General features: G+C 61.8%; 1 protein-coding gene across 1 annotated transcript; it reads left to right on the forward strand.

Annotated features, from left to right (window-relative positions):
- FAXC (failed axon connections homolog, metaxin like GST domain containing) lies at nucleotides 1-9,149 on the forward strand. The gene is made up of 6 exons (XM_054174136.1): nucleotides 1-289; nucleotides 1,267-1,402; nucleotides 2,161-2,357; nucleotides 5,304-5,521; nucleotides 6,900-7,016; nucleotides 8,507-9,149. Exons 1-6 carry the CDS (start codon nucleotides 21-23, stop codon nucleotides 8,788-8,790), a joined length of 1,221 nt encoding a protein of 406 aa, XP_054030111.1. The 5' UTR covers nucleotides 1-20; the 3' UTR covers nucleotides 8,791-9,149.
- Nucleotides 9,150-11,920: the final 2,771 nt, after the last annotated feature.

The raw sequence follows: 11,920 nt of genomic DNA on the forward strand, positions 1-11,920 counted from the left end.
ATGCGGGTCCCGGGCGCAGCATGCTGTGGGGGGTGGGCCTGGCGGCGCCGCGCTCCTGCGTGGCAGACCTGAGCCGCAACCGCAGCCTGGCGCTGGGCTGGGGCGCGGGGCCCGAGGAGCCGCCGCCCGCTCTCTATGGGGGGCAGATCGTCGCCTTCCCGCTGGCGGGCGGCGGCGGCACCATGGCGGCGCTGGGCTCCGACTCCTGGTGGAAGAAGACTCTCTACCTGACCGGCGGGGCGCTGCTGGCCGCCGCCGCCTACCTGCTCCACGAGCTGCTGGCCATACGGTGAGGCGGCGGCGGGGGGGCTGCGCCGGGCGGCGGCGCCGGGGGGGCTGCGGCGGGGCCTGCGCGGGGCCTGCCTGCTGCGCTGCGCCTCGGCGCTGCCGGCGCTGCCTCCCTTCATTGCTCTCTCGCTAGTCGCTGAGTCGCGGGGTGTACCCTTTATTTACCCTTCGCGGGGGTGCCCTGGTGGGGAGCCCTGATGGGGAGCCCTGCCGGGGTAGCCCTGCGTCGGTGCCCTGCGGGGTAGCCCTGCGGGGGTAGCCCTGCGCCGGTGCCCTGCGGGGTAGCCCTGCGCCGGTGCCCTGCGGGGTAGCCCTGCGGGGGTAGCCCTGCGCCGGTGCCCTGCGGGGTAGCCCTGCGGGGGTAGCCCTGCGCCGGTGCCCTGCGGGGTAGCCCTGCGCCGGTGCCCTGCGCCGGTGCCCTGCGGGGGTAGCCCTGCGCCGGTGCCCTGCGCCGGTGCCCTGCGGGGGTAGCCCTGCGCCGGTGCCCTGCGAGGTAGCCCTGTGCCGGTGCCCTGCGAGGTAGCCCTGCGCCGGTGCCCTGCGCCTCCCTCGCCACAGGTGGCCAGAGGTGGCCTCGGGGCCTGGCAGCCCCGGTGGCGCTGTGGTGCGGGGCGCTCTGCTCGCTCCTTGCTGCGCATCTGCCCCTGCAGCCGGCGAGCCGAGGCTCTGCCCGCTCCTTGCTGCCCCCGGAGCTGCCCCTGGGGCCACGGCTCTGCTCGTCCCCAGCTGCCCCTGGAGCTGTGGCAGCCGAGGCTCTGGCCGCCGCTGGTTGAGCCGAGTTGCTGTGGGTCGATCCGAGGCTCTGCCTGCGGCCCCCGGCTGCCTCTGGCTGGCTCCGGGTGCCGTGAGTCCGAACGCTGCAGCAGTCCCCGAGGGCAGGATGTGTGTGGCCTCGGCGCCAGGATTCGTGCTCTGCATCGTGCCCTCCTGCGGGGCTTCGGTGGTGTTTGTGTTCTAATTCCCTTCTGGTTTGGACAGGAAAGAGGAAGAGCTTGACTCCAAGGATGCCATCATACTGCATCAGTTCTCCAGGCCTACCAACGGTGTTCCAAGTCTGTCTCCATTCTGTCTGAAGATGGAAACCTACCTGAGGATGGCTGATTTGCCCTACCAGGTACATGGAGCAGTTCCCCTTTAGTGCAGCTTCCCTGTGCATTGCAGCTTGCTAGGGGTGCATGAAGAGGCAGAAAGGCCTCCTGTCCCTCCTTCCCCCAGGACAGATGTGAGCACACAGCTGGTGGTTGTGGGTGCCTTTGTGCCTCCAGTTCAGTCTGGGGTATAGCCTTCAGAGACAGGGTTTGAGCAGGGCTGGTCTGGGACGGCTCCAGATTGAACTGGTGAAGCTCAGTGAGCACTGGGAGCTAACTTGGCTGCAGGTGCTGGAGTGGCAGCCTGGAGCTTATATCATGTTAGCAGCAGCCCAGAGCTACAGCATAACACTCTGTGGGCTTTGCATTTCCCCATGCTGGAGAGCTCAAGATTGGACAGCTGCAGCTCCTCGTTCTCCTGGAGGGTTTCTCCCAGGAGCCCTCCTGGGAAGGCATTCTGGCTGTGCCTCACCTCCCATCACCTCTGCTTCCCCTCCTGTGCAGGCAGGGCTGCTGTGAGAGGCTGTGCATACAGGTTCTTGGTGGTGCAGCTTGTGCCATCTCCCTGTGCCTTCTGTTGCTGCATTCCTCGAGGAGTGAGGTTCTGGGCAGCTCTTGGTGGTGCTGCTCTGCAGGCTGCAGTCCAGTTTAAGTGCACTGTGAGCTGCAGGATTGCCTTTACAAACACAGCAAAAGACTAACCAAGCTTCACTGTGACTGAAGCAGGGCCTGGAGGGACTTCCTGTGTGTCTCTATCTTCACTTGCCTTTTCTTTTTAACTTAGAACTATTTTGATGGCAAACTTTCCCCTCAAGGGAAAATGCCTTGGATTGAATACAACCACAAGAAGGTGTCTGGCACCGAGTTCATTATTGACTTCTTGGAGGAGAAGCTTGGAGTGAATTTAAACAAGCACCTTGGGCCTCATGAGAGAGCTGTCTCCAGGGCTGTGACCAAAATGGTGGAGGAGCACTTCTACTGGTGAGCCTGCCTGCTGGAGCTGCTGCCCTGCACCCCTGCCTGCCTCTGGGGGCCCCTGGCCTCTTGCAGGAAGCTTGGGTACCCAAGCCTTCATTCCACACCTCTCCTCACCCCAGACAACTGCAGCTGCTGCCTGGGGGACAGACCCTGCAAGTCCAGACACTGAGCAGGGGCCATCTGCAATGGGTGGGCAGAGCTGGCAGGGAGGTGCCTGCCTGGCTCTGTGTCCTGCTGCCTTTCCCCTGCAGCACACAGGAGTTTGCCCAAGGGCTGTGTTCCTGCTGCAGTGTGGCAGAGCATCCAGCCCTGAGTCTCGCTGCATGCTCTGCTGTGTGGCTTGCTGAGGTCACACCATGCTGGGCACAGCCTCTGAGGCGTCCCAGCTGTGCCACTGACTCCTGGGTGACAACCTTGACCATCCCTTAGTTACACCACAGGCCAGTCAGGCCTCATCTGTCTGGCACCACCACAGCATCACATCTGTGGCTGTGCCTCGCATCCATCCTTGACCCTGCTCCCTTCCCACCAGAGGCTTGGGCTTGCTTCCTGGGGTGCCCAGGTGCCACGAGGATCCATTTCACCGTTGTGTGGGTTGGAAAAGCCCTCTGAGGTCCACCCTTCAGCCTGGGAGCAGCAGGGCCACTCAGCTGTGTCCCCAGGAGCCGTGGCCACAGTTTCCTGAGCTCCTTGTCCCAGGGGTGGCCTTCCTGCAGGTGAAGGTTGATAAAATGAGGCCTCCACAGCAGAGCCCCAGAGTGATTCACCCTGCCCACTGCCAGCAGCATGCAGAGTAGTTGCAGCATAAATAAGTAATGGTGGAGTACATTTATTGAGCAGAGGACTGGAGTGCATCCTGTGGTGTGCTCTCTCTGGCTGGAGCTAACCCTGCTGGCTGCTCAGCATCTCCTCCTGAAGGGTTTTGCTTTTGCTGAGGTCATTTCTCTTCTTCACCAGTTCATGCCTCTTGCAGGTGGAGACTGCTGCTCTGGCTGGAGCTGAGAGCAGTGCAGGGCACCTCTGCCCCAGGCTGTGGTGCCTGGCAGGGGTCAGCAAGTGAGTGAGTGCCTGTCCTGGTGCTGGGGTTAGAGCTTCTCTGAGGTGGGCAGGGCTGGCTGGAGCTGGTCCCTGGAGAAGGGCTTCACTGTTGGGGTTGTGCTGTGTTTCAGTGAGCAGCAGAGGAGCTTGCTGACCTGAAGGAGTGTGGGGAGAAGAGCATCTTGTGGCTCAGGCCCTGGGCTCTGGATCCAGTGCAGACCTCTCTCACCTACTGGAGGCTTGTCCTGGCTCACCCCCACTGCTTGCAGTGAGCTGTGGACACTCAGAAACCAGCAGGGCATGCACAGCACACCCTGAGTTTGTGGGACCAGCCCTCTGTGTCAGCTGGGCTGAGGGCTGCTGGTTCTCAGGTCCTTCTGGTGCTGGCAGGCAGTGGCACTGCTGGCACTTCGGCCAGGCAGCTCCTGGTACCTGGGGTGTGGCAGTGCCTGGCAGGTGCTGTGTGGCTCTTTGATCTCAGGGTGGTGACACTCCTGTCCCTGGTGAGAGCCTGGAGCCTTGCTGTGCAGCTTGACCAAGCTAAGCCCTCAGAGTGCTTTAGCTGGGTTGTGAGCACAGCCTGAGGGGGCTGGGGTGGGGGTGTGTGCACCTGGCTGTATGGACACTCAGCTGGGTGTGTGCACACTCTGGGCTCACTTCCTGCTTGATCTTGCAAGGAGGCCATGCAAAACATCCCACAGGATGAGGGCCTCAGGTACAGGGGCAGCCCAGGGTGAAGCTGTCTCTGGGTGGTGTTCAGGCCTGCCCTGTGTGAAACATAAACTGAGTCTAAATGGAAAGAGGCTTAACTAGATCCAGCCAGTTGTCAGGGTGGGCAGCTCCCTGCAGGTCTCCAAGGCCAGGCTGGGTGAGGCCCTGAGCAGCCTGTGCCGGTGGGAGGTGTCCCTGCCCGTGGCAGGGGGCTGGAACTGGATGCTCTTGGAGCTCCCTTCCAACCCAACCCGCTGTGTGTTGCTGTTAGCAGTGCTGGGGCTTGAATGCCACTGGTGGCTCAGAGGCCACAGCTGGTCTAGCAAGTCACACAGCTCGTGGGGTTTCTGCAGCTGGCTCTGGAATGAGTTCAGATCCTTTTGTATGTCAGGAAGTTCCGGTTTGCTTGGGTTCAGATGAGGAAAACAGCCCCCAGCTGGCATCCTGTGCCCCCTCCCCTGGCCCTGCTGTGCAGGCAGCCTGGGGCTAATCAGGCAGCTCACTGCTGGTGAGTCACTTTCTTCATCTCCTGATTTATGCATTGAGGCCAGAGCTGCTCTTCCATTTAGCCTCCAGATCTGCCCCACTCCTGCAGCGCTGCTGCTGCCCACACCATTGTTTTATTGATGCCCTGTGTGCAGGGGTGCTGGCACAGATGGCACTGTTAATGCTTCCCAAAACAGCGGGCCACGATGGCAGCCTGCAAAGACCAGCTGTGGCCTGAGATCCTGAGCTGTGCTGCAGCAGGTGGTGCAGGCTGCTCCAGGTCTGGCCTTGGCACACCTTTGGCAGAGCTGGTAGCCCCCAGCCTGAGCAGAGGGCTGCTGCTGTGCTGAAATGCAGAGGAGCTTGTGTTAAGGACACAGATTAAGGGATCTTGGAGTAGAGTTATGGTAACAAGGTGCCAGCAAGGGCAGTCTTGGAAGTGCTGCAGTGGGCACCAGCTGGGACCTCAGGAGCTCCAGCTGAGCAGGAGGAGGAACTTCTCTCATGGAAGGGCTGCCCAGAGAGCTCGTGGAGCCTTCCCCTCTGGAGACATTCCCTGCCCAGCTGGGTGTGCTGCTGTGTGGCCTGCCCCGGGTGCCCCTGCCTTGGCAGGGGGCTGGGCTGGAGGATCTCCAGGGGCCCCTTCCCAGCCCTCCCATTCTGTGCCTCTGTGAGCCTGGTGCACCCCCTGAGCTTCTTTGCACATCTCTGCAGGACCTTGGCCTACTGCCAGTGGGTGGAGAACCTCCACGAGACACAGAAGATGGTGTCACTGTTTGGCCCCTTCAGCGACCTGCTGCGGTGGATCCTCTGCCACCTCACCAAGGGCATCGTCAAGCGGGAGATGTACGGGCACGGCATCGGGCGCTTCTCGGAGGAGGAGATGTACACCCTGATGGAGAAGGACATGAGGACTCTGGCAGGCCTGCTGGGTAAGGTGCAGCCAGCTGTGTGTGCCCTCTGATCGCAGCCTGCTGCCACGGCGGCTGCCGGAGTGCCCGGCCCTGGAGGGGTTCCGGAGCCGCCTGGGGATGCGGTTTGATGGCCCTGGTGGTGCCGGGCTGCTGCTGGGACTGGCTGACCTTAGAGGGCTCTTCCAACCCAAAGCAGGTGTGACTGTGTGAGATGGACTGCAGGGGCTCCCTGGCAGCTGCAGCACCTGCACAAATAGCCTGAGTGTGGGGCGGATGGAGGCCGTGCTGCCGCTGCCATGCAGTGCCGCGCTGCAGGCTCTGCGCCCGGCTGCGCTTCGTGGCTGAGCAGCTCTCGGCACCCTCTCGGTAACCCTGACAGGTAATAACCTGCTGAGCTACAGGCAGCAGAGCCCTGGGCAGGTGGGGTGCCTGGGCTGGCAGAATTCAGTGGCAGAGCACATCTCTCAGTCGAGAGGGCTTCAGGCAGGGGAGTGCAGCCATGAGCTGCACATCTCACCTGCCTGCCCCGTGGCCTTGGCTCCAGGGCACACAGCTTTACACTGATGGTTCTTTGCAGCACTGCCTTGGAAATGGGACTTTTCTTCCCTGCCTTAGGAAGTTCTCCATCTGTGTGTGCTGTGCTGGTCACTTAGCACCATCATGGCACTGGGTGCCCAGACAGGTAAGGAGAAGAGTGGTGCGGAGCCAGCGTCCTGTGAACCAGCCCAGCCCCCAGCAGCTGCTCTGTGCCTGGCATGCCTCTGTTTGGTCCCTGCCAGGCAGAAAGCAGGGCCTGGGGATGGAGGCATCACTGTGTGGTGTGTTAGAGGAGCTGCTGACTCCTGTCTGGGGCTGTTTCCTCCTGGAGCAGCAGATCCTTTCTGCCAGTCCCTGCCAGCCTGGCTGATGCACTGGTTTCAAGTGGTGGGAGAGGGAAGCTTTGGGCACAGCTTCCTTGTCGTGGGTGAGATCGGAGAGCTGCTTTCAGCAAGGGCCTTCCTGACTCTGAGCCGTGGTTGAGCAGCCTGGGGCTTGCAGCAGTGGTGCTTCAGGCAGCTGCTGGCTGCAGAGCTGAGCAGCTGCAGCAGAGCTGGGGGGGTGCTGCTGGCTGGGATGAGTGGAGGAGCTGACCTGGCCAGTGCTGGCTCTGCACTTGGCCTGGATGCAGAAGTGGTGAGCAGAGGAGAAGCTGCAGTAATGGCTTTCAGCTGCTGAAGCCTGGCAGCAGCTTCTGAACCATGTTCAGCATCACATCTCTGCCTCTGAACCAGTGAAGCTTTGAGCTGAGTGATCTCAGTGAAAAGAGATCTGCCCCAGTGTCACCTGAGAGGATTTCTCTATGGTTTTGAGGGAGGAGTGGCATCCACTTGAGAAATGTTTGCTGCTGTGTTCTCAGGTGACAAGAAGTACATCATGGGACCAACTGTTTCCACTGTTGATGCCACTGTCTTTGGGCACCTGGCTCAGGCAATGTGGACACTGCCAGGGACTCGACCAGAGAGGCTGATCAAAGGTAAGGGAGCTGAGGTGGTCTCTGGTGGGAAGCTCGAGGTGTCCTTTGCCATGCTGGACTCTGGAGCACCTTGTAAGGGCACTGCAAGTCTGCAACAGCATCTCGGCTGCCTTGCAGGCTGCTCCTGCCTTTGCTGTGCCTTTTGGATCCTCTGCTTTTGTTTCCTCTTTCCTGCTGTGCACAGTAATTGCTTCTGCTCCTGCACTTGATCGGTTCCCATTAGCACAGCAAAGGTTGACTGTGGGGAGGGAGTGCTGAGGAAAGCATCAGAGGCAGAGCAGGGCCACAGGCCAAGCTGTGCTGAGCTGAGTGCTTGGGGGATGGAGCTGCTGTTGTCCCACTGGAGTCAGAGCCTCTGCTGTTGCTGAAGGTGCTGGGCAAGGAGAGTCCAGCAGGGCTTTGGAGTCATGGATTGGAAACCAGCACAGCCCTGCCCTCCACACACTTCCTTCCTCAGTGCAGGGTGCTGTAGGCATCTGGAGGTGGCTTTGCCCCTTTGCATAATGAATATGCATAGACTCACACAATGGGCTGGGTTGGAAGGGACCTTAAAGGGCATCCAGTTCCAGCCCCCTGCCATGGGCAGCGACACCTCCCACAGCCCAGGCTGCTCAAGGCCTCATCCAGCCTGGCCCTGAACACCTCCAGGGAGGGGACAGCCACAGCCTCCCTGGGCAGCCTGTGCCAGGGTCTCCCCAGCCTCATGGTGGAAGCTTGGAGGGGGGGAAAAGGCTCCAGCTGGGGACATAAGTGTTAGACACTTCTTCCCCTTGGAGTCTGGGGATCCCTGGCTGAGACTGGGAGGGATCCCTGGCTGAGACTGGGAGGGATCCCTGGCTGAGACTGGGAGGGATCCCTGGCTGAGACTGGGAGGGATCCCTGGCTGCAGCCCTGCCTGGAGCTGGCTGCCTGGGGGCTGGCAGTAGGTAGCTGGTGGTGGAGCGTGGGGCTGGTTCTGTGCCGGTGCAGCTGCCCTGCTGCTGGGGGCTTCAGGCACGGGCTGCCTTTGCCAGGCTCCTTGCTCTGTGCTTTGCTCTGATGGGCAGGGACCGTGCTGCAGTGTTTTCTGCTGCAGACAACGTTGCCATCTGGTGGTGGAGAGCCCCAGCTCGCTGCTTTGTCCTGTGCATCCCTGGGACCGGCTCGGCCTCCGCAGAGCAGCTTCCTGCGAGCCCGGAGCCTCACACTGCAAACCTGACCCTGTGAGCTGCCTGTCTCCAGCCCCTCCTGCAGGGGCTGCAGTCAGGATGCTGCCTCTGCTCCATGCATCGAAGCTCATCCCAGTGTGAGCCTCCCTGCTGTGTGCAGGTCAGCCACACAGGTTGTGAGTTGCTCAGGGGGTACGAACAGAGCCTGCTACGAGGCCTGAGGGATGCTGGCCCCCTGATCCTCTCTGGAAGGAGGCTGCACCATCTGTGTGCAAGCAGGGTAAGGTGAGTCAGGGTGGCTGGCTGGAGGCACTGACTGCAGCCTGTGGTGCTGTGTTGCAGGGGAGCTGATCAACCTGGCCATGTACTGTGAGAGAATCAGGAGGAAATTCTGGCCAGAGTGGCACCACGAGGATGACAACACCCTGTATGAGTCTGAGGAGAGCAGTGAGGCCAGCAAGACCTACTCCCCCTTGCAGGACTTCAGTTTCTACTCAAGGACAGAAACCTTTGATGAGGAAGGGAACAGCATTTCCCAGACCCCTGACACAGACTACACTGGGCACTCCCTCTTCGACTCTGATGTGGACATGGATGAGTGCAGGGAGCAGGAGCAGGGCAAGTGATGCCTGCCAGCACCTCCCACCTTGCAGCCTGGGGCAGCCTGGTTTGCTTTCTCCTGCAGGAGCAGCCCCATCCTGCTTGACTTGGCTGTCATGTGCTACCTGGACTCTTGCAACCTTCTTCCCTGTGGTGTGGCTGCTGGGCTGGAGCCGAGGGCAGGAGCTCTGCAGAGCACAGGGGGCAGGTGGAGGGGCAGAGGGCAGCAGGCACCTGCCAAGCCACATCCAGAAGCAGACCCCACCAGCAGGTGGGACAGACCCCTGGGAAGTGCAGCCTTTGGAGCTGGTTTGTGTTGGTACCTTCACAGGAACGGCTGAAGGGCATCAATGGAAGAGGCCTGGCCTGGCCACCTGTCTCCCATGGAAGCTGAGTGCTGTGGTGGAGGTCTGGCAGGGCTGGGTCTGCCCTGGGTGCACAGCTGGTGGGGTGCCTGCAGGGAGGGCCTGCTCCCAGGCTCTGTGGGGACACCAGAGGAGGCAGGAGGACAGCACAGTCCTGTGGGAAGGAGCTGCTTAGGTCTGCTTGTGCTTTGCAGGAGGCTGAAACCACTCCCACAGAGCATCCCCCAAACCTCTTCCTGCAGTGTGTGTGGCCAGGTCTCTGCTGTGGCTCTGAAGTCTCCACTCTGCTCACAGCTAAAGGTGTTCTTCCCTCCTGCACTGCCTGCCCCTGCCAGGCAAGGCTCAGTGAGGCTGGGGACTTCAGCCTGCTGTGTCTCCACATCAGACCCAGGGGCTTGCAAGGCCCCTCTGGGTGTTCCTGGGTGTGAGATGCTCTGCCACACGAGCTGTTGGCCCCAGGCCATGCTGTGGTTGGTTGATTGGTTGATTTTTTTCTCCCCCACTGACCAGCATTGCAAGCAAGAGGGCAGGAGGCCCTTGGATGGGCAGAGGAGTGGGTGGGAGGCACCAGGGGGGTCCTGGTGAGGCCACAGCTGGAGTGTAGGGCCCAGTTCTGGGCTCCTCAGTTCAGGAGGGGCAGGGAGCTGCTGGAGAGAGTCCAAGTGAGGGCCAGGAAGATGCTGAAGGGCCTGGAGCATCTCTGGGGAGGAAAGGCTGAGAGCCCTGGGGCTGGTGAAGAAGAACTGAAGGGTGGGTGGCAAGAGGATGGGGCTGGGCTCTTGTCAGAGGTGCCCAGGCACAGCACAGGGGGCAGGGGGCACCGACTGGAACCCAGGAGGCTTCATGTGAGCTGAAGCAAGACTTCTGTGGTGTGAGGCTGTGACCACCTCAGGAGGGATTCCTTTGCCCCTGCCAGCAGGGCTCACTGCTAGCAAGGGGGGAGCAGCCCTGGGAGGGAGAGGTCCTGCAGGTGTGGTGTTTGGCTGAAGAGCCAGCCCCATGTTTGGCTCTGGAGGGCTGTTCCCAGCCAGTCCTAACGCTGCCAGTCACACACTTGTCTTTCAGACCTTGGCAGTGTGCCTCCAGATCTCTGTCCTCTTGGCCAAACAAGCACTGCCTGCAGTGCATCAGCAGCTGAGGCCCAGACCTGCCCCTGCCAGGGCTGTGCTGCAGCAGTGCTGCCACTGCTGAGGCTCAGGGAGTGCTGCCTGCTGGGCTGTGTGCTGGGCAGGCATGCACCAAGGGACACTGCTGGGGCAGGGCATCCAGGAGGCTCTTGGCCTCAGATTCTAGCTGAGGAAGAGGCTGATCTGCTTCCCAGCAGGCAGCTTTGGCCCCACAGCTGGGCCCAAGTGCTGCCTAGTGAGGAGCTGAGCACCTGATGGGAACAAAGCTAACTGCAGAGTGCCCCAAGAGCTGTCAGCTGGAGCCACTGCAGGGGTCCCACAGCCTGGCCCAGGCTGCCCAGGGAGGGCCTTGAATCCCCATCCCTGCAGGTTCCCAGGGGCAGAGCTGTGGTGCTGAGGGCCATGGGTAGCCCCAGCCCTGGCAGAGGCAGAGGGTGGTTGGGCTGGATGAGCTCCAAGGGCTTTGCCAGCCCAAACAGCTCTGGGGTCCCTGCCCCAGGGGAGGGCCCTCGTGTGGAGTGCTTGCAGCAAAGGCTGCTGCTGCTCCCTGAGGAGTGGGGGGAAGAGGAGGGCCCTGGGGGCTCAGAGAGTGTGAGGACAGGCTGAGGGGGCTGGGGCTGTTCAGCATGGAGAAGGCTCCAGGCAGGCCTCAGAGCAGCCTTCAGTGCCTGAAGGGGCTCCAGGAGAGCTGGGGAGGGACTTCTGAGAGGGGCTGGGAGTGCCAGGACCTGGGGCAATGCTTTGGGAGTGGAGCAGGGCAGGTTTAGGTTGGACATCATGGCCAGCACTGGCACAGCCCCTGCCCTGCCAGTCCTGTGCTGCTGGCTGGCCTTGACCCTGAGCAGCCACAGCAGTGCTTGCCTGAGCCCCTGCTCATGGAGGGGCTGTCCCAGGGCACCCTCTGCTCTGCCCTCACTCAGAATCACAGACTGCTTTGGGTGGGAAGAGACCCCCAAGATCCAACCACTCACCCAGCCCCACCATGGCCTCCAAGCCATGGCCCCAGCTGCCAAGGCCACACATTCCATGAACCCCTCCAGCCATGGGGACTCCGCCACCTCCCTGGGCAGCCTCTGCCAGTCCCTGACCACTCCTGCAGCAGAGAGGTTTTGCCTCCTCTCCACCCTAAGCCTGCAGGCACAGCTGCAGGCCGTTTCCTGCTGTCCTGTCACGAGAGAGCCCTGGTTTGGTTCCTGCCTGCTCTGCCCTCCAGTGCAGGGTTTTGTTCTGCAGGTGAGCCCTGGGGGGGTGCAGCTGAGGTGGGCTCAGGGGGAGGGATGCTCCCAGCCCACTGCTGTGGGGGAGGATGCTCCCAGCCTGCCCCCCAGGCCTCTGCAGCTGCACTGCCCTGTGTCATGCCCCCTGTCAGACCCCCCCTGTTCTAGCACTGCTCCTGGTTTCTGAAGCCATACTTCACCCCCGGGCTGTCCCATAGCTGTGCACTGTGGCCCCCTGTACATCGCAGCAGCTGTAGAGGTGTCTTGATGCTGTGTCCTTGCTGTGTCAATTACAACTGCTCCGAAATACCTCTCTGCTTCCTGTGCTCCTTCTGCACCAGCCTCTGCTCCTGGGCACCTCAGAGCTGCCCCCCCGCCCCCTCCTGCTGCCCCCCCCCCCCCCCGCTGCCCCCCCCGCCCCCCCCTGCTGCCCCCCCCCTCCTGCTG

This window comes from Dryobates pubescens, chromosome 28 (genome assembly GCF_014839835.1).
Source record: "Dryobates pubescens isolate bDryPub1 chromosome 28, bDryPub1.pri, whole genome shotgun sequence".
Classification (NCBI taxonomy): domain Eukaryota; kingdom Metazoa; phylum Chordata; class Aves; order Piciformes; family Picidae; genus Dryobates; species Dryobates pubescens.

What these genes read in the sequence shown, in the direction of transcription:
- FAXC (XM_054174136.1), top strand. Translation starts at nt 21, where the DNA reads ATGCTGTGGGGGGTGGGCCTGGCGGCGCCGCGCTCCTGCGTGGCAGAC. An exon ending in TGGCTGATTTGCCCTACCAG is followed by an intron (nt 1,403 to 2,160) that starts GTACATGGAGCA and finishes TTTTTAACTTAG; the next exon opens with AACTATTTTGATGGCAAACT. An exon ending in GTGGAGGAGCACTTCTACTG is followed by an intron (nt 2,358 to 5,303) that starts GTGAGCCTGCCT and finishes ACATCTCTGCAG; the next exon opens with GACCTTGGCCTACTGCCAGT.